The following is a 25,464-nucleotide window of genomic DNA, read 5'->3' as shown; positions in this document are numbered from 1 at the left end:
ATATATATATATACAGTATACACACACACTAGTCTGCTGCATACTATACTACTATCAAGTTCTTATAAGAATAAGAAATGCTTAAATCTACTGTATCTGTTATGGGAAACTTGCATGGACTAGTAAGGGATAGTAAATCTATCAACGGATATATTACTAAACAATGAATCTCTTTGTCGTTCATTCCATGTTTCCATTAGTATTGAACCAGACCCGCTGTTTCTCTGTAAGAGAATAGTGGTCTGGCAGGTATTGCTTGGTTCTAAATTTAGATGCTGCTGTTCAGTATTCTCACAACATCCAGCTTGCAGCTGCTTACATAAGGCCTGTCGAGTTGAGCATTTTAATGAATTGAAAGGACAGTCGGATGCAATCTGAGTCTCTTCAGGTCTGTGCTACGTGATGACGCCATAGCGCTTCTCTCCCATCCTTCTGTCAGCGGGTGTGATCTTAAAATAGTCTCGTAATGAGGGACCCTCAGAGTTCTCAACAGTATGAAGCCGACTGCAGGGTCCGAAGGGAGATGAAATCGTAATGCTCAAAACGGAAGGCCTCGAGAAAGTCACGATTTTGCTTTGACAGAGGTTTGATATTTTCTAAAGGTGCGTTGGAGCGACACCAGGCAGTTGACATCTTTCAGTGAGGTGACATTTCTAAGGTCACCGTCCACTATCTCTTTATTTGTTGCAGTGCGGGCTGGACGACCTTTAATATTGCTTGCTTGTTGACAAGACTCTCAAGGCCAGAGAGCCGGCGTACGTCTAAAATTACTTATCAGAAAACAATCGTGGTGAGGATAATTTGCCATGGAGAGAGAATCTATGCGAATGCAGCCCTTGCAGTAATTTATTATTGTATTTCATTTTCAGAAGGGCCCAATTGAATGTTTTGTGACCACAAATGCCCATAATAACTAAAATATATATATATATATTTTTTTTTCTGTTGAAAATATGAGTGATGCTTGCCTGTGCCAAACTCATCACCACAATGATTGTGAATGTTGCTAGGGTGTTCTGGATGGCTTCTGGTGGTTGTTTGCTGGCCAAATTCAAAAGGTTGCCAGATATGTAACTTTTCCGTTTTTAGTACAATCATTGAAAAATTTTGCACGACTTTTTCCATCTGGAATTGATTGGATGGTGAGAAATGGACGTTACAAGCAGCTTACTAAAACAATGCATATAGCTGTGGAAAGTCTAGAATTTGAGCACACATCATTTCTTTGGACACTGTGAACATTGTCATGCTCTGTGGTGCCTTTTTTTTTACTCACAATGGATCCTCTACAGTGAATGGGTGCCATCAGAGTTCAAACAGCTGAGAAAAACATCACAGTAATCCTCACGACTCCAGTCTTGTGAAGTGAAAGCAATAGTTTGAAATTAAAAACATCTTAATGATGGATTTGTTTATTACAAACATGTTTTTATCAACTGTTTGAACTCTCATTTTGACGGCACCCATTACTGCAGAGGATCCATTAGTGAACAAGTGATGTAAGGCTAAATTTCTTTCTCTCACTCTTATTTTAATTGCAATAACTTGCACCAATGAACTGTTCACAATAAGACCACCAAAGTGCATTACTTAAGCAGTTTTAATTTTATTTTAACTTGTGCAAGATGCTACCAAAAATAACCATCTTCTTGCTGTTTCATTTCTTTGTTTTGGCCAGCACATCATACACCTTCTGTCAAGTCGCACACATACGGTCAGCCCACATGCTGCTGTGTTGTCTCTTATGGCTCATCTGTGATTTCAGCTGTGGAGTTTCCGCTTTAGGGCAACATGTGTTTTAACCGAAGGGCCTTTTTATTTTTACATAACAGCCAGTATAATACATTTCCAAACCACCGAGGCATTATGAAATAACAAGATAATTTTGTTTTCATTCTTATATCCCAAAAGGTCAGTTGCTTATTCACAATGGCGTTGTTATACAATCAAAAACCACCCTTTATGGATTCTGGCCATTTGTTTAATAGTGAAAATAGGATAAAATAATCATCGTATTACATTCATAGTTTGCAGAGTTGTTTAAACCCTTCTGGCAGCGAACATGAAAGTCTCATTGATTTGCTGGCCGGACCATGAGATTATTGACCGAACGTTGTCGTTTGAATGCAGGAGAGCAGATCAGCATCGAATGTGGATTTGCTTCGAAATGTTCTCTCATTGATCCATGACTTCAGTTCTCAACTCGCCACAACTCAACCAGCTGAAATGCAATTAGTCTAGTTTTACAGCTGAACACATCCCTGTTTCAAATTCATGTGGTGTTATAAGTCACACACTTGACAATAAATAAAGAAAGCAAAACCTGTAAAGCTGATGCGTTTAGTTTCAAAGAGTCGCTGTTATATGACAGCCGAGGCTTTGAAAGCAGATCAGAGGTGGCAGCACAGTTTGAAAAGTGCCGTCCACTCTGCACTTCAATTATGCTGCGCGGGCTGCAGTCTGCAGTGATACAAGCACAGAAATCTCCGACTGTTTCTGCTTCAAAGCTTTGTTTGAGACGTCCCTGTTGAGGAAGATGCAGTGTGTGTTTGAAGGTGAGGAAATGATGAAGAGCCATGTGTTGATTGTGAAGCATGATGCAGTTGTACTGAGGAGGCGTACAACCGCATCGTCTGTCTGTGCTACTGCTGTCAAGTGGAAGAAGAGCAACTATTTATTAAATGGTTTTACCTGGAAAGGAGGGGAACAAAGAATTAATCAGAAACACTCAGCTTCAGCCAGACATTTAGTTCTTATTGTGAATATATGTATTTAATTTCAGATTGCTTAGATCTTGCTATCATATCCATGATTCTTCTTCTTCTTCTTCTTATTATTATGATGTTGTTGTTGTTGTTTTTGCATGATGATATTACGACATTTAAGCATTTATTTTTATTTCTTATTATTTCTAAAAATTGTTTTAAATCATACACACGCACACACACACACACACACACACACTTTTTAGAAAATTATAATTAAAAAATGTAATCATTCAAATTAACATTTGTATTTTAAAATGGTTTAAATATATATATATGTATTTATACATATACATTTATTTGTTTTTAATTATTGTTTTGAAGTGATACAGATAATTTGTGTTACACTTATTTATAATAAGGATAATAATTTATGTTCCACTTATTTAACTGAAATATAATATTTTACGTAAATATATAAAAATATATATAAATTATTTTATTAATTTTTCATGACAAATAAGATTATTTTTTGTAAAAAAAAATTATGTATACAAATATTAATATTATTTAGAATGATTAAATATAATTCTTAGTTAAATATAGCATATTTGTATTTTTTAAATATAGTTATAATTTATTTCTATTATTAGGCCTATATATTATTTAGCACGTTTATCATTTTGACTTTTTAGCACATTTCCCCCAAAATTTACATCCTGTCTGGTCACAATCCAAACAATTCCGTTACAATGATTTGAAATAAAATGTATACAATTCGCACAACATAAAAAGTTCAGTTGTTAATGGTATATGTCAGAATTTGTTTTACATTTGTTATTTAATTTATAGAATGAGGTGAAATTATTATAACAATGGAAAAAAAAATTTAGGGCCCTATGTTATTCACCCCGGCGGTACATCCTCCAAGCTCTTACTGCTGTATAAAAACAACCAATCAAAGTGGCATATTGAATTCATTTTTTTTAGAAATGGTTGCGGAACCAAAGCATTAAGCAGAGGGCGACTCAATCTTTAGGTCTCATTTCATGTCTCTCTCCTCCCTCTCTGTCTGGCTAAGTGGTGAAGATGCTCTGTGGGGTTTAATAGAGAGCAGCATGGACGAGGCTGCCAGCCAGCTGGAGAGAGACCATGTTCACAGTGTGTACGAGAGGATCGCACCCTACTTCAACGACAGCCGCTACAAAGCTTGGCCCAAGGTCAAACAGTTCCTGCTAGAGCAGGAGCCTGGCAGCATCGTGGCTGATGTCGGTAAGGCTTCATGTTCTGTCTTTAATGTCGAGGACTAAAACTCTCAGAACGGCAAGATCAATATGCTTTTACTAGTGTCAAAGTCCCGCTTTCTCTGTAAACAACCATTGTCACATTTTTCTCTGAAGATTTGCACTCCTACTGCTGAAAAGAAACCCATGTAATATTGTCTTTATTCTTTTGCTTAGAAAAACTTAATGGCCCGTTATCACATACAGACTAAGCTGTCAGCATTTACTTCAACATTGTTTGAAAGGAAATGCAATTATTCATATTAAAGGGTTAGTTCACCCCAAAATGAAAATTCTGTCATTAATCACCCTCATGTTGTTCCAAACCGACCTTCGATCATCTTCGGAACACAAATTAAGATATTTTTGATGAAATGTGAGAGCTCTCAGACCCTGCATAGACAGCAACGCAACTGTAGTGTTCCCAGGTCCAGAAACGTAGTAAAGACATCTGTAAAACAGTCCATGTGACATCAGTGGCTCAACTTCAGTTTTGCGAAGCTACAAGAATACTTTTTGAGCGCAAAGAAAACAAAAATAACAATTTATTTAACAATTCTTCTCCCCCGAGTTATGTCTTCCGCCATTTTGGAGAGTACCCAAGAGCGTAATCGACGTAATCAGCGTTGTTTACGTTCGGGGGAGAAAGTGCACACATAAACGTAATCTGCGTAATCAGCATTGTTTACGTTCGGGGGAGAAAGCGCGCGCATGAACGTAATCTGCGTAATCAGCATTGTTTACGTTCGGGGGAGAAAGTGCGCGGATGAACGTAATCTGCGTAATCAGCGTTGTTTACGTTCGGGGGAGAAAGTGCGCGCATGAACGTAATCTGCGTAATCAGCTTTGTTTACGTTCGGGGGAGAAACCGCGCGCATGAACGTAATCTGCGTAATCAGCGTTGCGCTCAAAGTATTCTCGTAGCTTCGCAAAACTGAAGTTGAGCCACTGATGTCACATGGACTGTTTTACCGATGTCCTTACTACGTTTCTGGACCTGGGAACATTACAGTTGTGTTACTGTCTATGCAGGGTCTGAGAGATCTCACATTTCATCAAAGATATCTTAATTTGTGTTCCGAAGATGAGCGAAGGTCTTACGGGTTTGGAACAATATGAGGGTCAGTAATTAATGACAGAATTTAAATTTTTGGGTGAACTAACCCTTTAAAGTTTAATAAGGATGAATGGGCACCAAAGTTATTACAGTACATCACTGGGAAAAACAGCCCAGTGAATCATCCATGAGGGAAAAACAATTTTTATGACATGCACTGATTTTTTGTTTTAATTATTGCAGGATGTGGCAATGGCAAATATCTACACATCAATGAGGATATCTTCAAGTTGGGCTGTGATGTGTGTCGGCCGTTGGTTGACTCTGCGTGTAGTCGAGGTCACGAGGTGCAGCTTTGCGATGGCCTGCGTTTGCCCTACAGAGACGGCTGTTTTGATGCAGTGCTATCCATTGCAGGTAATGCATCAAAATAAATATCCTAAAACATTTGGATGGATTCATTCTGATTCTCATTCAGATTCCATTTAACAATTCAGTAACTTAAATATTACATTAATGATTCTTTTAATAATTATTATTCTTTCAGTAATAATGGAAATAAACCTCAGCGGTTATATATAATATACAATATTAAATAAAATATGAAAGGTTATTATAAAACTATTTCAAAGCTTTCAAAGTTTTTACCTGATTCAAAATCATCATCATCATCAATAAATACTGAGACAAAAATGTAATATCAATATTATTTAAAGTAACTGGGAAATTAATAGTAATTAATTCTCCACTTTGTACAATCCCACAATTACACTATATATTTAAAAATTATTTATACTTAAAAAAATGCTTTAATAAAACAGGACACACACACACATATATCTTGACTACATAAATTTTATTCATATAATTTATTGTATACAAGTATTGCAGGAAACGCATACTCAAACATCTTAGCATTCATCATTTTGATGCATTTTTGTATTTTGTCATTTTTATTAGTTGTTTTTTTAAAAGGCCTATATAGTTGTAATTTATTTTTATTTCAGTTTTAGTTACTTTTGTACATTAAGTTAAATAAGTACACTAAGTGAAAATTAAAAATATTGCTTTGACAAGTTTTATTTCAATTAATCAAAATATTTTTCATTTTTGTTAACTATAATAACCCTGACATTCTGTTTCATTCTGTAGTCAGATTTCACTTAATGATTCAGTTTCTTAATGATTCCATTATTGATTTGTTTAGTACTTCTGAGGAAACACTTTGTGAGTTGTACAATTGCCTTTCAGTTCAGTGAATAACTGTTCGGATTGATTCAGTAAGTCATTAGAATGATTCAGCTCAACAAAGCATAAGTTTAAGAATATTTTTAAACTATTCATATACAAGAATCCGCTCATTAGAGTCATTTGTTCGTGAATGGTCCACACTGGCTATGCTTTTTGTTGTTGTGTTTAACCAGCAAGAACTATTCACACTTAAAAAGCTCTCAATTTCATATTTTTTTCATCAATTTTTTCATCAATTCTCATTGATATTAGTCAACTAGTTAAAATTATTTCACATTTAATTTTAATAACAATTTTTTTTTTTCCTTTTACGCACATCCATGTTTTATTTTAGTGAAGAATGTATTGGAACAGTAAAAAGGTCATGTTGCTAAAAATTACAAGTGCGAACATCTTCTGCATTACAGGCTCTGACATGAGATCATTAGCATAATGATCTATGAAGATGTACATTCATAGGAGCACAATTCATAATGGTATAAACCCACATTAACATAGTAGTATTTCCATGATCAAACCATTTAATTTCAATCAGCTGGTAGTGCTGCCATTAACTTGAAATGGAGCGGCTATATAGGTTTATTTAAGCTTTATGAGGTGGAGGAAACGAGAGGTGTTACTAGGCTACAGAAGATTAGAGTTTCTTGGAAGAGTCCTGGGAGTATTTGTTGTCAGGCTGTACAGCTGGGTCACCTGGCAACCCCTCGTGAATCCTCAGAGAGAAGATTAATGTGCATATTGATGATATCAGAGTCTCATAATGGTTTAAACACTCTAAAAGCCCCCAATAAATGCAGGAAACAGCCCACCACTATGAGGTGGGCTTTCTACATTGATTTTGATTGTATATTGTTCAGAGATTTGTTCTACATAAGGACACTGTCTTTCCCAACGGGATAGTTCACCAAAAATTAAAAACATTTACATTTAGTCATTTAGCAGACCTTTTTATCCAAAGCGACTTACAAATAAGGACAACAGAAGCAATAAAACCAACAAAAGAGCACTTGAGCGTGATTTAAACCCGGATGATTGTAACCACTCTAAGTTCGTCTGCCTTGGCAAACTAGCGTGTCTCCGACATAGTGATAACACTCGTTGCGTTCTCTAGTGCAGCTCAACCAGGTCTCGTCCCATTCGTCGATATTTGTGAGATCACAAATCCCGGAAAATATGTGTTGTAGTCCAAACGAGTCGTTCATTGTAGTTTTTGAAAAGTGATTTCTGTTAAATAAAATATCTCCTTTTGAATTGGACTTTGAGCTTTGTACCTTTGCAGATCTTTTTTATGCTCAAACAGCAAAATTACAGACTAACTAAAGTCGAAAAAGTGAAGAAGCATAATAGGACCCCTTTAATAAAAAGAAAAAGTAGATAGAATAGAAGAGGGTCGTTTTTTAAAATAAAAATAAAACGTGTCAAAAGAGTAGAAAAAGAATAGAGAATGCTAGTGTTAGAGGGTCATTTTTAAAATAAATAAAAAGAAAACAAGAAGATAGAACAGAAAAAGAATAGAGAATGCTAGTGTCAGAGGCTCTCTCTTGTTTTAGTTTTTTTAAAGACAAGTAGTAAGAATAGAAATAGAATAGAGAGTGCAAGCATTAGAGGGTCAAACGAAGATGGAAGAGATGTGTTTTTAGCCGTTTCTTGAAAATGGCTAAGGACTCGGACTGAGTTGGGCAGGTCATTCCACCAGGAGGGAACAGTTAATGTAAAAGTCCATGAAAGTGATTTGGTTATAATTTACTCACTGTTGCCTTACTCCAGCTTTTAAATCTGTATTTTATTTCTTCATTGGAAAACAATTTTTTTTTAAGAATATAGAAATACAGGTGCATCTCAATAAATTAGAATGTCGTGGAAAAGTTCATTTATTTGAGTAATTCAACTAAAATTGTGAAACTTGTGTATTAAATAAATTCAATGCACACAGACTGAAGTAGTTTAAGTCTTTGGTTCTTTTAATTGTGATGATTTTGGCTCACATTTAACAAAAACCCACCAATTCACTATCTCAACAAATTAGAATATGGTGACATGCCAATCACCTAATCAACTCAAAACACCTGCAAAGCTTTCCTGAGCCTTCAAAATGGTCTCACAGTTTGGTTCACTAGGCTACACAATAATGGGGAAGACTGCTGATCTGACAGCTGTCCAGAAGACAATCATTGACACCCTTCACAAGAAGGGTAAGCCACAAACATTCATTGCAAAAGAAGCTGGCTGTTCACAGAGTGCCGTATCCAAGCATGTTAACAGAAAGTTGAGTGGAAGGAAAAAGTGTGGAAGAAAAAGATGCACAACCAACCGAGAGAACCGCAGCCTTATGAGGACTGTCAAGCAAAATCGATTCAAGAATTTGAGTGAACTTCACAAGAAATGGACTGAGGCTGGGGTCAAGGCATCAAGAGCCACCACACACAGACGTGTCAAGGAATTTGGCTACAGTTGTCATATTCCTCTTGTTAAGCCACTCCTGAACCACAGACAACGTCAGAGGCGTCTTACCTGGGCTAAGGAGAAGAACTGGACTGTTGCCCAGTGGTCCAAAGTCCTCTTTTCAGATGAGAGCAAGTTTTGTATTTCATTTGGAAACCAAGGTCCTAGAGTCTGGAGGAAGGGTGGAGAAGCTCATAGCCCAAGTTGCTTGAAGCCCAGTGTTAAGTTTCCACAGTCTGTGATGATTTGGGGTGCAATGTCATCTGCTGGTGTTGGTCCATTGTGTTTTTTGAAAACCAACGTCACTGCACCCGTTTACCAAGAAATTTTGGAGCACTTCATGCTTCCTTCTGCTGACCAGCTTTTTGAAGATGCTGATTTCATTTTCCAGCAGGATTTGGCACCTGCCCACACTGCCAAAAGCACCAAAAGTTGGTTAAATGACCATGGTGTTGGTGTGCTTGACTGGCCAGCAAACTCACCAGACCTGAACCCCATAGAGAATCTATGGTGTATTGTCAAGAGGAAAATGAGAAACAAGAGACACAACTGATCACCTCCATGCCACGCCGAATTGGGGCAGTAATTAAAGCAAAAGGAGCCCCTACCATGTATTGAGTACATGTACAGTAAATGAACATGCTTTCCAGAAGGCCAACAATTCACTAATTTTTTTTTTTTATTGGTCTTATGAAGTATTCTAATTTGTTGAGATAGTGAATTGGTGGGTTTTTGTTAAATGTGAGCCAAAATCATCACAATTAAAAGAACCAAAGACTTAAACTACTTCAGTCTGTGTGCATTGAATTTATTTAATACACGAGTTTCACAATTTGAGTTGAATTACTGAAATGAACTTTTCCACGACATTCTAATTTATTGAGATGCACCTGTATTTATGTCTGTGTGTGTGTGTATATATATACTTATAATATTATACGAATACTATATTTTGTTTGATTCAATTGATTCAGATGTTTTTAGTGTGCATATTTTTATTTGTTTTTAATTTGATATTATTGATATTATATTGATATATACAGTGGGTACGGAAAGTATTCAGACCCCCTTAAATTTTTCACTCTTTGTTATATTGCAGCCATTTGCTAAAATCATTTAAGTTAATTTTTTTCCTCATTAATGTACACACAGCACCCCATATTGACAGAAAAACACATTAAATTTTTTTTTTTTTTTTTTGCTTTTTTAATTATTATTATCATTATTATGAATATTAATAATATCAATCAACAGTATTGATGTGGGATATTTTTGAATTGAGACAATATTGACTTTTAACCTAAATTTTATACATTTTTAAAAATAATGAAAGGTATTTATTTTAAAAAAGTTCATCATCATCATCATAAATAATAATAATAATAAATGCTGAATCAAAAATGTAATATCAACAAACTAATAATTCATTCTCTACTTTGTAAAACCTAACAATTCTATATTATACATTAAAAATACATTATTTAAAAACAGTCCATAAGTATATAGCTTTATAGTTGACTAAATGATGCATATTCAAAATAAAATGTATTGCATACATGTAAAAGTATGGGTTTTATGGTACTGCATAGGGTGAGTAACAAATGTAATTCTGGGTTGAACTATTCCTTGAAATCACTAGATTGTATATCAATGACCTATGAATACAATTTCTTTCAATTGCTTAGTCATCCACCACATGTCCACCAAAGAACGGCGTATTCGAGCAATAAAAGAGATGGCGCGCACCCTGCGTGTGGGAGGGCGGATCATGATTTACGTTTGGGCCATGGAGCAGAAGAGGCGCAAGTTTGAGAAGCAAGACATCTTTGTTCCCTGGAACCCCAATCCCCCTTTATCTCCCGCCTTAAGACAGCGAGGCAATGGAACCCAAAGCATCAGCGACGGCACCGCTTCCAGCGACAAGCACAGGAAAGTGAAAAGCACATCCTCCATGGTGGACGAGGGCGACTCGATCGGCCCCAGCCAGCAGAAACAACAGAGGCTTTGGTTCTTCTCCAGATCTTTAGATTCGGTGCTGGACTTCGCCAGCCTGACCGTGGCCCGTTCCTCTTCCAGCACTATACAAACCCCTGTCGATGAGACCGGTGAAAGCAGAAGCCGGCGAACTAGTAGTAGAGGTCTCATCAGGCAGATGTCCAGCCTTTTTTCATCCTCTTCCAGAACCAGTCTAGAAGAAGACGTCTTCATTTCAGATCCCAATGAACCGGTTCATAAAAACGACAACAGAAGTTCTGGGAATGGAAATGAGACTGCTCCTGTGGAGCTTGTCCATGATTGTTCCTCAGTACCACTGCCCGACTTGGTGTCCTGTCAGAGGGATCAGTCAACTCTTGAAGGACACGTAGATGGTAAATCGAGCCTAAAAGAGCCCTTGCAGAGGCAGGAAAGCACAGCGTCTCTTTTGGAAAGCGATGAGTTGAAAGGACGGAGCAGTGAACAGCTGAAGGACTCTTGTCTGAGGTACTACCACGTATTCAGGGAAGGAGAACTGACACAGTTGATCCAAAACCATGTTGATGAGCTCCATGTTCTGCACTCTTACTTGGACCACGCCAATTGGTGCGTGGTGGCTGAGAAGGTCCAAGTCTGGAAGGTTTAAATCTCATTTTAATTGTCGGTTTTAATTTATAACCTCTGTTTTAATGTCTTTTAAAAGTTTTAGTTTGAGATTTTAAGTATTGGGACCAGAGAGCTAATATTAAACATTAGCTGTTCAGTATCAATGGCAATAACAAGCAAGGTATTGATGCTTTGACGAGACCAGTGTTGGTCCAAATCTTAACACTAAAGCTAGTCGTACTTTGAAATTTGCTATATTAAATTTAGCTTTAGTCTCCATTCTTTGTGATGTCTTAAGTTGAGTTGAAAATAATTGACTTAACTTGCACTGATTTTAATGGTGTATCACTGTTAACCGTCTTAAGCAATGCCTGCCTGAAACAAAGCATAGCACATCATTTTTTTGAACCAAACGATGTGAGCACATAACTAGCGTTTTCTTATTGGACGCTCTTCTGGAGTTTGTCTGTGCAGGTGTTGTGTTGTGTGGCTAGTATTAGCCTTTGTGTTGTGGTCTGAAGCTTTTAAACAAGATTTGAACTAGTCGACTGCTTGTTAATCGATTGCACATGATGAATTCCCATCTTGAAAACTTGAAGAACTGGAACATGTTTGTGCTGGTGTTGTAAATTGTGTATGTTTGTATTGGTGTAATTTGTCCAATTTCAGAATGTCACAACAAAGGTCTTTAATTTTCCTTTAAACTTGAACCATTTTTATGTGTATTTTTGACTTAAATATAATAAAATCACTATATTTAGTTTTATCTGACCCATTGGAGCAAATTCATGTCTTTATAGTGAAAAAGATCAAATTTCCCAGTTATTTTAAATAAGTTCTTCTTAAATAATAAGCCAAAAAAAGTTATGTTGACACACTGTTAATTAATTCTCTACTTTATGAGACACAATTTATATATTATATTATATATGTACTTTGTAAAACATAGTTTCTAAGAAAATGTATTATTAAGAATGATTTAAATTACTTTTTAGCATTAATAAATAGTATAATAAAAGCAGTTCTTATCTGATCTACTGGGCTCAAATTCATGTTTTTTTTGGTGAAGATTTTAAATATTAATTTAGTATACTACTACTACTACTACTAATAATAATATAATAACAAATGAGCCAAACTGTAATTTTAACAGGCATGTTTTTTTTTATTTCTAAAACCCAACTATTTATAAATAATAATAATAAAAACATTATTAAAAGAGAAAGAATTGAAACGATCGCTTGAATAAATATGGCATTTTTATTCATAAAATCTATTGCTTAAAAATGCTATGGCACAGCAAAACGTTCATATGGTCCTTCTCAGCACCCAACAATCTTAGATTGTTTAGCACCTGCTGTCCATTTTCATCCTTGAGTTAAAGTCCATGTTCTCTCCAAACCTAAACGCAGAAAGGGGAACCATTAAAAGCATATAATCCTCTGAAAGTGCAATACTGCTGTTTACATTTGTGATAAAGAGGACAGAAAGCAGTCCCGCTTCTCCCGGAACACGATTTCAACAGTGACCCCTCAGATTTTTGAGCCAAATGGATTTTGAATGCAGCATCCTAAAAACAAACAAAAAAAATAGCAGAATAAAATTTTTTATATTTCATACGATCGTTTTGTGTGATTGGATCGTTCAGTGCGGCACGTAACCAGCTGCCAAATTCAAACCTGCGTTTGTGCTTTGGCTGGCGCTGAACCAGAGACAGACGCGTTTTTACAGCGCTGCGCTTTATAACCAATCACACACGATTCTGTTGAGCTTATGAATGCAATGGCCAATCAGAGGCGTTCAGATGAGTCATCGCTGAAACACCGGAGTTTATTTCAGTGCGTGCGCTTGCTGACTGAATTCTGCTTTCTGGCGAATTCTCTCTTCAGAAACAAAAAAAAGTGCAGATGTGCATACGATGTAAGTAAGATACTCATTTCGCAGTGTAAACCGCTTCAGTGATTTTAATGGGAGTTTTGGAGAGTGCTTGAACTCTGGCTAGACTGAAGTCAGTGATAATGTTCTTTGATAATATAAATATTCTTTGCTATCTTTCTGTACAATGAAAGTGTTATAATTAGTAACTTACAATGTTTTATTAAATTCACGTTAAATATAAATTCAGTCGTATTAAGAATATTTTATGACATGACACACTCATATCTGGTGCAAGTAAAAAGACCGGTTTTATGCGTAGTTAATAGATTACACTATACTTGCCCATCGCCCATTATAGATCAACTAACATGATCTATAAAGGTGCGAAATGCATTTATTTACACATATTTGAGAATCGAGATATTTCATGATATAGATAACACGTTTGGGAATATTTCGAATAAAAAAGGAACGCAGTTTCAACGGAGGGGGGCCTTTGATCGGTCTGTGCCCAGGGCACCGCTGCGTCATAATCCGTCCCTGATAAAAAGGGATCATAGCATCAAGAGAAAAACAATTGTCAGTAAAATAAATAATGAATGATAAAATAAAAATACCTAATAAATAAAAATAACATGAATAAATATATATATTAAAATGGTACAAGGCACCCAATAATATCCATGTTCAGTTCATGCAGGTCCATGAAATACCATGTTAGTTTCATTATGAATTCTGACCTCACCTTTGACGCAGCTCTGTGAATTATTGAGTGCCTGCGTGCCAGTCGATCAATATTTCTGGAACAGCCTCCTCCAATGACAGGAATGCCCTTTTTAATGACTGTCTGAAGTACATAAATATCCCTCCAGTAAAGTCCTATGTCGGGTAAAACGCACAAAGACATTGAAGGGTCAATTACATAAAATACTGCTTTGATTTTACGAAATATGATGTGCGTAATAGAGTGAAAGGATTCACCTTCATCTGTGAGACGAAGTCTTCCAAGTTCATCCTCCCAGTGTGGATCCACTCCAGAATCATACAGCACCAGATCCGGCCGGAATCTCTCCAGTAACCAAGGGAGGTGTTCCTGGACAATACAGGAAATGACTTAATGCATTTTACCATAGCACCACGCCTAGGCTTATTTAAAGGAGTAGTTCACCCAAAAGCTACAATTTTCTTAAAATGTACTCGCCCTCAGGCCATCCAAGATGTAGATGAGTTTGTTTCTTCTTCGGAAGAAATTTGGGGAAATTCAGCATTACATCACTTGCTCACCAATGGATCCTCTGCAGTGAATGGGCGCCGTCAGAATGAGTGTCTAAACAGCTGATAAAAACATCAGAATAAACCACAAGTAATCCACACGACTCCAGTCCATCAATTAACATCTTATGAAGTGAAAAGCTGCGTGTTTATAAGAAACAAATCCATCATCAAGACGTTTTTAACTTCAAATCATAACTTCTGGTTAAAATACAATACAATGAAATACAATAAATGTCCTCATAATATCGTCTGTAATATTGCTTTTTCAGTGAAAAATTATCGGAATCAGGAGAGAAATATGCACAATAAACACTGTTTACAAGCGAAAACAGTTCAAAGCAGTTTTAAACAAATACGTCAATGGATATTGATGTGAGAGGACAACAGGAGATGGACTGCTACATTTCTCCAGATCTGTTCCGATGAAGAAACAAACTCATCTACATCTTGGATGGTCAGATTTCAACAAATGTTCATTTTGTATGAACTATTCCTTTAATAGAGATTTATTGAAATTATTTACATTTATTTAAAAGTCAAAAAGTGATCTGCTTATGGTTTTGTGTAGGTGTAAAATTAGGGAGTATAAAATGAAAATACCTTTGGAAAGATACTCTTTGTCTTCAGTGCCGTCTTCCAAACTGACATCTAGGTCACTCTGCTGCTTTCGCACAGGAAAGTTTTTCCCACAATGCACCGAGAAGGTGAAAACATCGGGTTCATCCTTAAATATGAATGCTGTGCCATCACCCTAGTGAACAGAGGAAAGAAAAACATTATTATTTGTATCATTAATATTATATATAATTCAGGAAAGCAACAGCATTTTGGTCAGTACAACAGTTTCTTTTTTTCAGTTTCAAATGTAAATGATTCATCCACTATTATTAAATATTTCTTCCTCAAAAATAAAACCAAAGAGTTAAAGGTTGACCCATGGAAGTCATGTACCTGATGTACATCCAGATCCACAATGAGAATCTTCCTCCTGGGTGTGGACTCACCCATCAGATGTTTGGCGGCCACAGCCAGGTCATTGAGCAGACAGAAGCCTGAGCCGTAGCTGGGGAAGGCATGATGGGTCCCTCCAGCTGTACTGCATGCCAGCCCCCTCTGCATGGCGATCTCTCCTGCCAGCACGGTGCCGCCTGGACCACATCTCACAAGAGAGAAATACATTACATGACAATATACTGTAGTTTTACAAACATTCATAGCTGCGTATTAGTGCAATATGCAAACAAAAAAGAAATTATGTTTTGCATATGAAAATCGAGCCTTTTCCATTGTGACATAATTTTCATAACAAATAAGGTCTGTAGTGTAATGCAAAAAAATAAAATAAATAAATAAAATAGACAAAAATATCAGGTATTATTTAAGTTCAAAATAAAGTATAATTGTAAATGTATCTCATGGTAATATTTATTGTAATTAATTTTAATTTAAGCTTGTTTTAATAAGAAAAGTGTTGTAATGAGTATTAAACAATGACTGAATATCAGTGTTGTTATTGTTAACTAAAACTACAAATCATTTTCGGTAACATTAGAATTTTAAACAAAAATTAGAAATATATATACATATTTAAAACAAAATCTATAAAATGACAGGCACATAGCAAAAAATTAACAAACTAAAATTAAATAAAAAAATAATTTTGTTAAATTTAGTAGCTTATATAAAATATTAATAAATACTGTAATAGCATATGAATAATACTAAACAACACTATATAAATTAAGAAATGTCCAAATTAGGCTTCATTTTTATTATGCAATTTTATTTTTCTACATTTTTGATTTTGATTTTAGAGTAAAATATGACCCAGACGATTCACTTCACATCTTTGACTTTAAGCACGTACTAAATGACATACCTGTTTCATATCTACAGATGTTGTACTAAACCAGAACTCCACAGGAATCCGGTTCGCCTCTGATCTTTCTCACTCATTTGACCACTGATAAAGTTGGACAGGTACTCCTCAGTATGCACACATTTCAGAAGCTCTGTGGAGGCAATCTTAGGGGCCCACACCTATAAGACAGTGACATTTAAAGTATATTAATCTTGGATTTGTTAAATATGTGTGAGTAAATATAAGTTCCAGATTCACTAATCATGTCCAACCTGTTTATGTTATGACCCAGTCTCTGAGCAGACTCTCCAGGACTTTGGGGAACTTTCCCATGGGGAACCTGTGGTTTTCAGGGAGGTCACATATGTACTTGACATGATGAACTATAGGAAGTGCTCTTGATTCAAGGCAAGTCTGTGAAGAAGAAAAAAATAGATGCAAATGAGTGAGAGCAGTTCACTGCTCTCATATGAACTGTTAGTAAATGTCATGTCTGTACTAGTTTTACACTCTAGGGGGTTTAATGTGATATTGAGGACATATTACATGTTCAGCGTTAAAAGACCTCCTCCATGTCCCATGCATTGGGTTTCGTTTCAGAAATGTTTCCTTTTGGACCACAAGTTTGCATTTAATAGCTGCTCTATAGATACATTTTTTAAATAATAAATGAAACATTGCTGCCTTGCAATCTATTTATTATACGTAACAACAAATACGTAACAATCTGAATCAGACTAAAGGTTATTCAAGATACGCACGCAAGAATACAAACTATATCCACGATCAGCCCATATACATCTGCGTGTGTACTGTACATGAGACGTTTGTGTTACTGGGGTTCGTATTGTTTTTTTCTTGTTGTAATGGAAGTGTGCTACTGCCACCGTCTGTTGAGGAGTGAGAGAGCTGCACAAATGACATCAAATGTGCCTGCATGGGGTCACTTTGTCATTGTGGAAACATTTGGTTTTATTTTGCTTTATTTTATAGTTATTTTACATTTATTTAAGGGGATAGTATCCACTTTAAGGTGAGACTTTGCACAATAAAAAACAAGCATGCAAATAAATAAATACCTTAAACATGTTTACCTCGTTTATTTATGAATAAATAAATACATGAATGAATGAATGAAAAGCAGAGGGGTGTTCCGGCTGACCGTACATTTGCGCTGTTGTAACTGATCAGCGCCGCGCTGTCAGTTCGGTGGCGCTAGTAAACACGTCCTCTCTGCGCTGTCGAGTCGGTCACGCCGCTCGGTCCATTGAGCCGAGCCTATGACAGGTCAGCGCGGCGCAAACACTTTAAAACCGCGCTGTTTCGTCCCACATTTGGGTTGTTTGGCTTCCCATACATTAAACTGCTTATAACGTGCTGCTTCTTACCAAATGAACGAACGAACGAATGAATGAACATTTAGGCTAATTGAGTATTTAATTGACCTGAAATTGTTTTATTACTTTGGTCGACAGGAACATAATTTTTACTTAATTCAGAGAGAATCATTTACTGCCTTGCAGACGTCTGAGCTGTCGGTACACTGTCATGTTGTTGTTAGATAAAATGGGCTTCTTTCTCAGAAAGAAGTAATTTGTTGGCAGATACAACAATCACGAAAATAAATGTGTGAAAGACATGGGAACATTTTGCCAGGTAGAAAATAGACCACATGTAATAATATGATATGAAAACATGGCTGGCACATCTTGTGAAGCAGAACGTATTTTTCACAATGTAACTAAAATTACCATGGTAATCTGGTAGATTCACGGTTTTATCCATCACTGTTAAATAAATAAATAAATAAGTATTATGTATTCATCGTATTTCCTGTAGCAAACAATATCTGTAGCTAAACAACAACGTATTGATTTTTATTTAACCCATTTCAGCTTTTTGATATATATATATATATATATATATAGATAGATATAGATCGTTTTAGTTTATGATTATTAATGTCGTTTAATGTAGTTCATGTAATTAATTTGGGGCAGTTGCTAAATCAAGACCTATAAATATTTACATTGTTTTTGGTTTAGATATACTTAAATGTAATTCCCATTTTTCTTTATTTTATTTAATGTTATTCAAATAATTGTGCAACCCATATTTGTACAGACATCTCCTATATCTCTTCTCCATCATATGTCAGTCATCCACCCACTCTAAAGGAAGCATGTCTCTCATTCTTGTATGCTGTAATTTCCCCTGAAATGTTATGTTTGAATAGTGTGACCCATACTGCGCTGCTCTCATCATACCTAAAATATTGACATTCTCAGTCTAACCACAAATGAAATGAATGTGCATCCTCTTCATGTGGCATTATCTCTGCTTTCCTTCTGGAGTGGGGGCCTTATGTTTACAGAAGAGGCCCAAGATGTTCCCGTGCCTCGCCTAAGGCTGTTGATTTAAATCCAAATACCATTCTTCAGATACTTCTGCCATTATATCATACAGCCAGTCTGTGTTGTGCATCTGTTGAAGCAGGCTGGCGGAATGGTGTATGCCACCTTACATAAAGGATCCTTCAAATGCACAAGCAGTCAACAACGACACATGAGTGCAGCTGTGATGAGAGAGAATGCCAGGTTCATTCACTTACTGTAAATATGCAGCATCACTCAGTTAATTCGAATATGTGAACTATTGTAGGGTCGGTTTTAATAATAAAAATATTTTACTCCTGCTCATGTCATTCCAAACCCGTATGACATTCTTTCTTACGTGGGACACCAAAGGAGATGTTTAGTAGAAAGTCCGAGCTGCTCTTTTCCATGCAATGGGAAGTGAATGGTGACCAAGGGCTGTCAAGCTCTGAAACAGACAAAAACACAATGTAAAAGCACCCTAAAAATAATTAGTAAAAAAGTTGATGTAGAAACAGTTTTTACTCAGAAATTGCTAGTAAATTTAACTAATAATTACAAAGAAACGACATTGAAATAAATGTGAAAATTTTAAGTAGAAATAGTATTTTCTTATAAAACATACCCCGATAATCTTTGATTTATTTCTAACTTCGAAAAACATTTTTTTACAGTTATTATGACTCATTTGTATTTCAAGATTTCTGAAGTATTTGCGTGAGGATAATGCAATTCTGTTGAAAAATATAAGTCAAATGTGTTTGGGGCGACGTGAGTAGATGATGATGTAGTGTTCCATCAGTGTTATTTAGTGTTTCAGTTCAGGCAAAACTACAAAAGGTTAGTGAAAGCTTGATGGTTAAAGATCGGACCTGCTAACCCAAAGGTTGTAGGTTCAAAGCCTGCAAGGTGTGACGCATGAACCAAGAGTTATGGCGATCACCTTTAGCCACTGTGGCCTTCAGCAAAATGCTTAACCCTTACTTTATTCTGGGGATTTGTTCCTGTTCTAAGCATGCTGGTAGTTCCTTTAGATAAGAAGGTGTCTGCCTAATGACAAATTGAATTTTAAGTACATTAGGTCCTTAAGTCAAGCCGGGTGGAAATCTCCTCATATGTGTTGAGGATGAGCTGTCACAGTTCAGTTCAGTCCCTCCAGCACATCCACCATGGTATGTATCGGCTACATGTTGAAACGGTGCCCTGTTTGCTCAAAGCGTGCTCTGGAATGATTGTCCATTGAACAGATCATGAATTCAATGTTAATTTTCAGCACGGCACCTTAGAATATATTCTTGGAGTCTTTCCCTGCCAGTCGAGAGGATTGGTTTCCGCACCTGCAACTCATGTACAGTATCTATGAGAAAAGACACTGTATTGTGGTTCTGGAGTTTTATTTATTCAAATAAATTGTTAGGTGAGTAAAACATTCTAAACACAATAAAACATTTCTTAGTCAGACATCATACTTATAAACTTCAGTAAGTGACTGCTAAAACTTTGCCATCCAAAACAGAGTTATTATAATTAATAAACTAAAAGTTATTTGCAATTAAACGGTATTTGAAATCAAATAAAATATAAAAAGATTTCAGTTATGTTGCCGAAGCAACATTTTTAATTTTCATTTAATTTAACTTGATTTACTAAAATAACTAAAACCAAAAAATATTAATAAAAATAGACATATTTAAAAAGACAAAAACAAAGAACAAAATTACTAAAACTTTAACTAAAATGAAAATGCAGATGGAAAATACAAAAATAAAAATTTGCTTAAATACAAACATTAAAAAAAAAATTACCTCAATGATACTAAAATAATACTGATCCAAAAACTTTGTTTTTATTTAGCTAAAAGGCACATATTCATCTCCCTCGGTCTCTCCATGAAAAAGGTAATTTAAGTAATTTAAAATAAGAAATAAAGTCACACTGAAAGATAAAGTCACATTGAAATAGTCACAATTATATATTTTCCTTTTTAATCATTAAAATATTATTTAATATATATATATATATAAATTACAATATTTAAGTATATTTATGTTATAAAATTTTATTGTTGCACATATAAGTCGAAATATGTAATTTTTGCACCAATAGAGGCACCAAATGGAATTGGAAAATTAATGATACGTTTCTCTGTATAATGTAGTTGTGTTCAGATCTTGAGATTTTCATCTTTGCATAATATATCCATTACTATGCACCAGAGGGCTCTTCAGTATGCGTCTGCTTTCAGTGCAATGCTGATATTATTCAATTTGTGATGTGGTAATGAGATCATGACCTCCTTCTGTTAGTATTCTGCATGAATCTGAAATATTTCAACATTACAGTCTCACTCCCAAAACACTGTATGTTTTAAAATCGTGAAAATGTTCAAATTTGACCATCATCTCTGTTCTGCATCCACAGGGACAATAAGATTAATCTGTCCCCTCTGCACTTTCCCCGGAGTGCTCCACAGCAGTCCCGAGTGAATTCCCTTTTTATATCCAGTGACCTCTTATCTTCCATATGGCTTTCCCCTCCTTTGTGTGCTCACACTAATCAGGGATTTGTTTGATTGAAGGGGGTGGTCGTTCTGTTTTTGACACAACGAAAACAGTCTAAACACTTTGTGACTAAACAGAAGAGAGATGTCTTCCAAGAGACGAAATTGACGTGTCACTTCAGTAAAGGGTGGTAAGTAACAAATTATTATTATTATTATTATAGAGCATGTGATAATGGATTGAGGAAGGCAGTGTTGATGTTTAAACAGCTGTATAATTTGGCACAGTAGGTTTTTCTTTGTTAGACTGGAGAAAGTGATAGGCTACTGAACAAAGGTTGTAGGAGTGGCAAATCTGAGTATGGTGAATGTTTTATTTTGAATGTAACGCTTTCCCTGGTTTAATCATGTTGAAGTCATGTTGAAGTTCAGTGTCTCAGTGACAATTTTTGTTCCTTTATAATACTTGTTAACATATTGTCACACATTAGCACATTTTACATCTTAAATCTAAATTCATTCTTGCACCTTTCTTTGTTAATGTGAATTTGTATAACTGAATAATAGGGTTGGGTGTCAAAAATCGGTTCCAGATTTCCAAGAACCGGGTATTCAATAAGACTCGTGCATTTCGATTCCACCTAACGATTCCTACATTTGCATTTAATGTGATTTTAAACCATTTAAGCACAAGAAGGGAAATAACTTGTGCACTGGTTTGAGTGCTGCACACATAATACATCTTAAGCGTGAGCACAGAGAACCACGGTCCCAGTGCGGGTTCCCGGCCTGTGTCGGTTCTCAAACTCTTCTGTGCATTTCCACTGCAGAAAAGGTAGTTCCGGTACGACAGTAACTGGAAACATTCACTGTGGGAACAGTATACAATCCTGCCGTGAGAGCAGCGATGATCAGCCTGAACCAAAGGCTAAGACCACACCAAGCATGGGGTAGAGCATCCACTATCCAGTGAGAAAGCCTCTGCTTAGATTCCACTCGTCCCTTAGTACAGCCACCGTTGCACATGAAGAGCTGGTCTGACTGTCGAAAGATGGCCAAACAGTCAATATAAATCTTTAAATCCCTGACAGGGCAAACGGCGCTCTAAGCCTTGGCATCACACGAGGTCGACGGCTTGGAAGACAAAGTGGGAAAAGAGATGGCCTGCGCTTTAAAGGGGGTAGAAAGAGACCCGGTCCCAGCCACTGCAGTAACACTGCAGTCCCCAGGCCCAAATCGAATACAGTCACTGTCCACAGAGAGCGCATGCAAATCCCCTATGCGTTTAGCCGAAGCAAGGGCAAGAAGCAGAGCAGGGGGTAGAGAACTGTGATGGTTCGGGACGAATACATGTACCGTTACACCCCTATGTATGTTAGGGCTGTCAAGTAATTCAAAATCACTGAATGGCTCACTCGATTTGTTAAAAAATGCAGATTCATTCAGTAAATGTTGCTCGTGTGATATTGTGAAATTGTATAATATGATATAAATATAAGACAAAACCCAACCCATACAGAGGCATTTTTTTTGCCTCATATCTGGAATTTTAGGGGCATATAACAATTTTAATAGGCTAAAAAAAAATGTTTCTGTGAATTCAGGGGGTGTACTTTTCAACTAAATGCGGAAAACTGTTTATGCGTTTTGGCTGTTCATTTACACCAGGGGTGTCAAACTCAATTCCTGGAGGGCCGGAGCCCTGCATAGTTTAGATTCAACCCTAATTAAATGCACCTGATCCAACTAATCAATTCTTTCAGGCTTATTTGAAAGCTACATGGTATGTGTGTTGAAGCTGGGTTGGAACAAAACTCTGCAGGGCTCAGAGTTTGACACCCCTGATTTACACGACTATGGCCTTTTGGGGGCCTGAAAATGCAGACTTTTGAAAATGGGTTTTAAAATGCAAGTTTTTGAAAACAGTACATTATTGTCTCCGTGTAACTACCAAAAATGCAATTTTGAGAAAATGGTGACGTCATGTGATCAGGCATATAGTGACATCACCGACACCAGGCCGGCATACATAATACAGGGTTTTTAGCCGTCTCCGCAGATCCATGTGAGTGGGGAACATTTTGATAATGTTGTCATCTGTACACAAAACTTTTCAAAAGTGCAAATTTTAGTACATTGCTGTTGTTTAAACGTACCCTCAGTGAGACAGGCTGTCTGATAATAAGTGCGAGAAGAAGTGCCAAGAAATTGATCGTGCCTGCACGTATGTGTGCGCTACAAGATAAAAACTGTTTGTGCTGTAAGTGAACCCTCTGAAGCATGAAATGCACTGAGATGTGGTCTCAGGTGGAGAAGTTGCTCCTCTCATTAAAACACAGCAAATGAAACTGCAAATTCAATGACCACGTTCACCTTCCCATGCTTCAGTTAATCACAGAGAACTAGCCTCATAATGAAACTCTGCATGATACAATCGATTTGCCACCTTATTGCAAATCACATCAACAAGAGACCTCTTTATTTCTTTTTATTCTCAGCTAGCATCTTATTTTATGTGGGTTTGGTTTCAAACGGTTTGCTCATTAGGAGTGCTGAGTCACGCCGTTGCTTTGATACACATGAGAGAGAGGCAGCTGTCTTGTTCAGTTGGTGCGGATGAGTGTGGCTGGTTTGGTGGATGGAACAATAGAACAGACAGGTGCTGGTACAACTGCGCTCCTGGCACTCATTGCCTGGCAGATCCGCCTCAGTCTCACACAGACTGCATCTCAATGCCTCCCCCACCAGGCCTTTCTATGGCCTCTCAGACGGTCAGGCAGAACCAATAAATCTGGCTGAGCATTTATGCACTGCTGTTTTGTTGACCTGATTAGTTTTTTTTAAAGATGTTTCTATTTGGAAACATTCGCAGTGACATGATAAAGGAAGTGGGACGAGATGTGCATTAAAGGAAGAGTTCACCCACTAAAAAGTCTGTCATTAATTACTCATCCTCATGCTGTTTCAAGAATTTTTAAAGAATGAACATGCTCTTCTTTTCTGTATTCCTTAAAATTCAAATATGTTTTGCAAAAACAAAAAGTCAAATATCATGTTGATTATTGGTTACCCAACTTGTTTTACTCCCAAAAATGATTTGTATCATATATATATATATAATGTTAAACAAAAATAAACCAAAACATTATTCGAGTTTAGTGAGGGAGTTAGTTGCGAAATCTGCTATGAACAGTTAATTGACGGTTTTTGTGAATCTTTTTTACTTCTTTCAAAAGAACTGATTTATAAGAGTCATTTGATCATGAAATAATTACTTTAATAATTCATTTTAATAATTAATTTCTTATTTTAATTCATGGCCAAAAATAAATAGCAAAACGTTTCCTTTGGTGTTCTGCAGAATAAAGTAAGCCATACAGGTTTGAAACAACATAAGACTTTTTTTTCTTCACCGAACTATTCCTTTAAAGAGTATGACAAACTAGATGCAAATTGGTGCTCTCTTGAATAATGCTTGAATATATTTTTAGATAATTGAATTGCTAGTGTGTATACCTTTATTTATGTGCCCTCTTTTTCAGAACTGGTGATTAAAATCAGCAGTATCTACAACACGTCCCACAAAGCCTTGAAAGTCACCGTGTGCTATTTTAACCTGACAGAAAACTTTATTTATCTCAATTAGTTAGTTAGTTTAGTTTATTGTCCTTTCGGAAATTATTTTTGTATCTGTGGCAACTCTTCAGTGATCAACAACAATAATTAACAATACAAACATCAACAGGTTACAACACATCACAAATAAATACAACCAGCATCAAACAGCATCCCTCTCACAACAACCGAATCACTGCCATAGATGTAAAATGACAACTGTGATATCACAAAAATATCACAATGTCTACATAAGGTAGAAACAGTGACCTTTGATTTCATGTTTTTATGCCATTACCCATATCAGGGTTTTTATCGGCGTTAAACACAACAGAGTGCTACTCGCTTATGTTTTCTGATGCACCTGAAAGGAATGTTTCCTGTTGAATTAATTGATTGATGGATCTTTTGATTGTAGAATCACAGTTGCCGCAGTTTGTAAGTAATTAGCCTTGGAAATTAAATCTACAACATAGTTATAATTTTCAGAGCAAACTCAATTGACTCATACATACTCTTCATTCAGATGTCTTTACCTGGGCATCACTGGATACTTAAATGTGACTCAGCTGATCAGCGGCCAACCACTCAATGCTTTAATGAAGATTTATCATGGGCTGAAAAGTGTTACAAGTGTGTTAC

The 25,464-nt window shown here is 36.3% G+C and overlaps 1 protein-coding gene and 1 pseudogene across 1 annotated transcript in view; one reads left to right on the top strand and one right to left on the bottom strand.

The window, feature by feature from the left end:
• trmt9b (tRNA methyltransferase 9B) overlaps positions 1-12,176 on the top strand; it is a 33,577-nt gene extending 21,401 nt beyond the window's left edge. Inside the window, exons 4-6 of the mRNA XM_016541784.1 lie at positions 3,787-3,977; positions 5,289-5,462; positions 10,424-12,176. Of these exons, the coding sequence (XP_016397270.1) occupies positions 3,824-3,977; positions 5,289-5,462; positions 10,424-11,358 (1,263 nt within the window). The 5' untranslated portion in view covers positions 3,787-3,823 and the 3' untranslated portion in view covers positions 11,359-12,176. The remainder of the gene's footprint in view (positions 1-3,786; positions 3,978-5,288; positions 5,463-10,423) is intronic.
• A 463-nt stretch (positions 12,177-12,639) lies between these two features.
• Positions 12,640-17,010, bottom strand: LOC107730832 (uncharacterized protein SYNPCC7002_A1628-like; annotated as a pseudogene).
• Between the last annotated feature and the right edge of the window lie 8,454 nt (positions 17,011-25,464).

Source organism: Sinocyclocheilus rhinocerous, unplaced genomic scaffold (assembly GCF_001515625.1).
Source record: "Sinocyclocheilus rhinocerous isolate Xijiao unplaced genomic scaffold, SAMN03320098_v1.1 scaffold938, whole genome shotgun sequence".
Lineage (NCBI taxonomy): Eukaryota > Metazoa > Chordata > Actinopteri > Cypriniformes > Cyprinidae > Sinocyclocheilus > Sinocyclocheilus rhinocerous.
The sequence above is the reverse complement of the archived record's forward strand: the minus strand, read 5'-3'. Positions and strand labels throughout refer to the sequence as shown.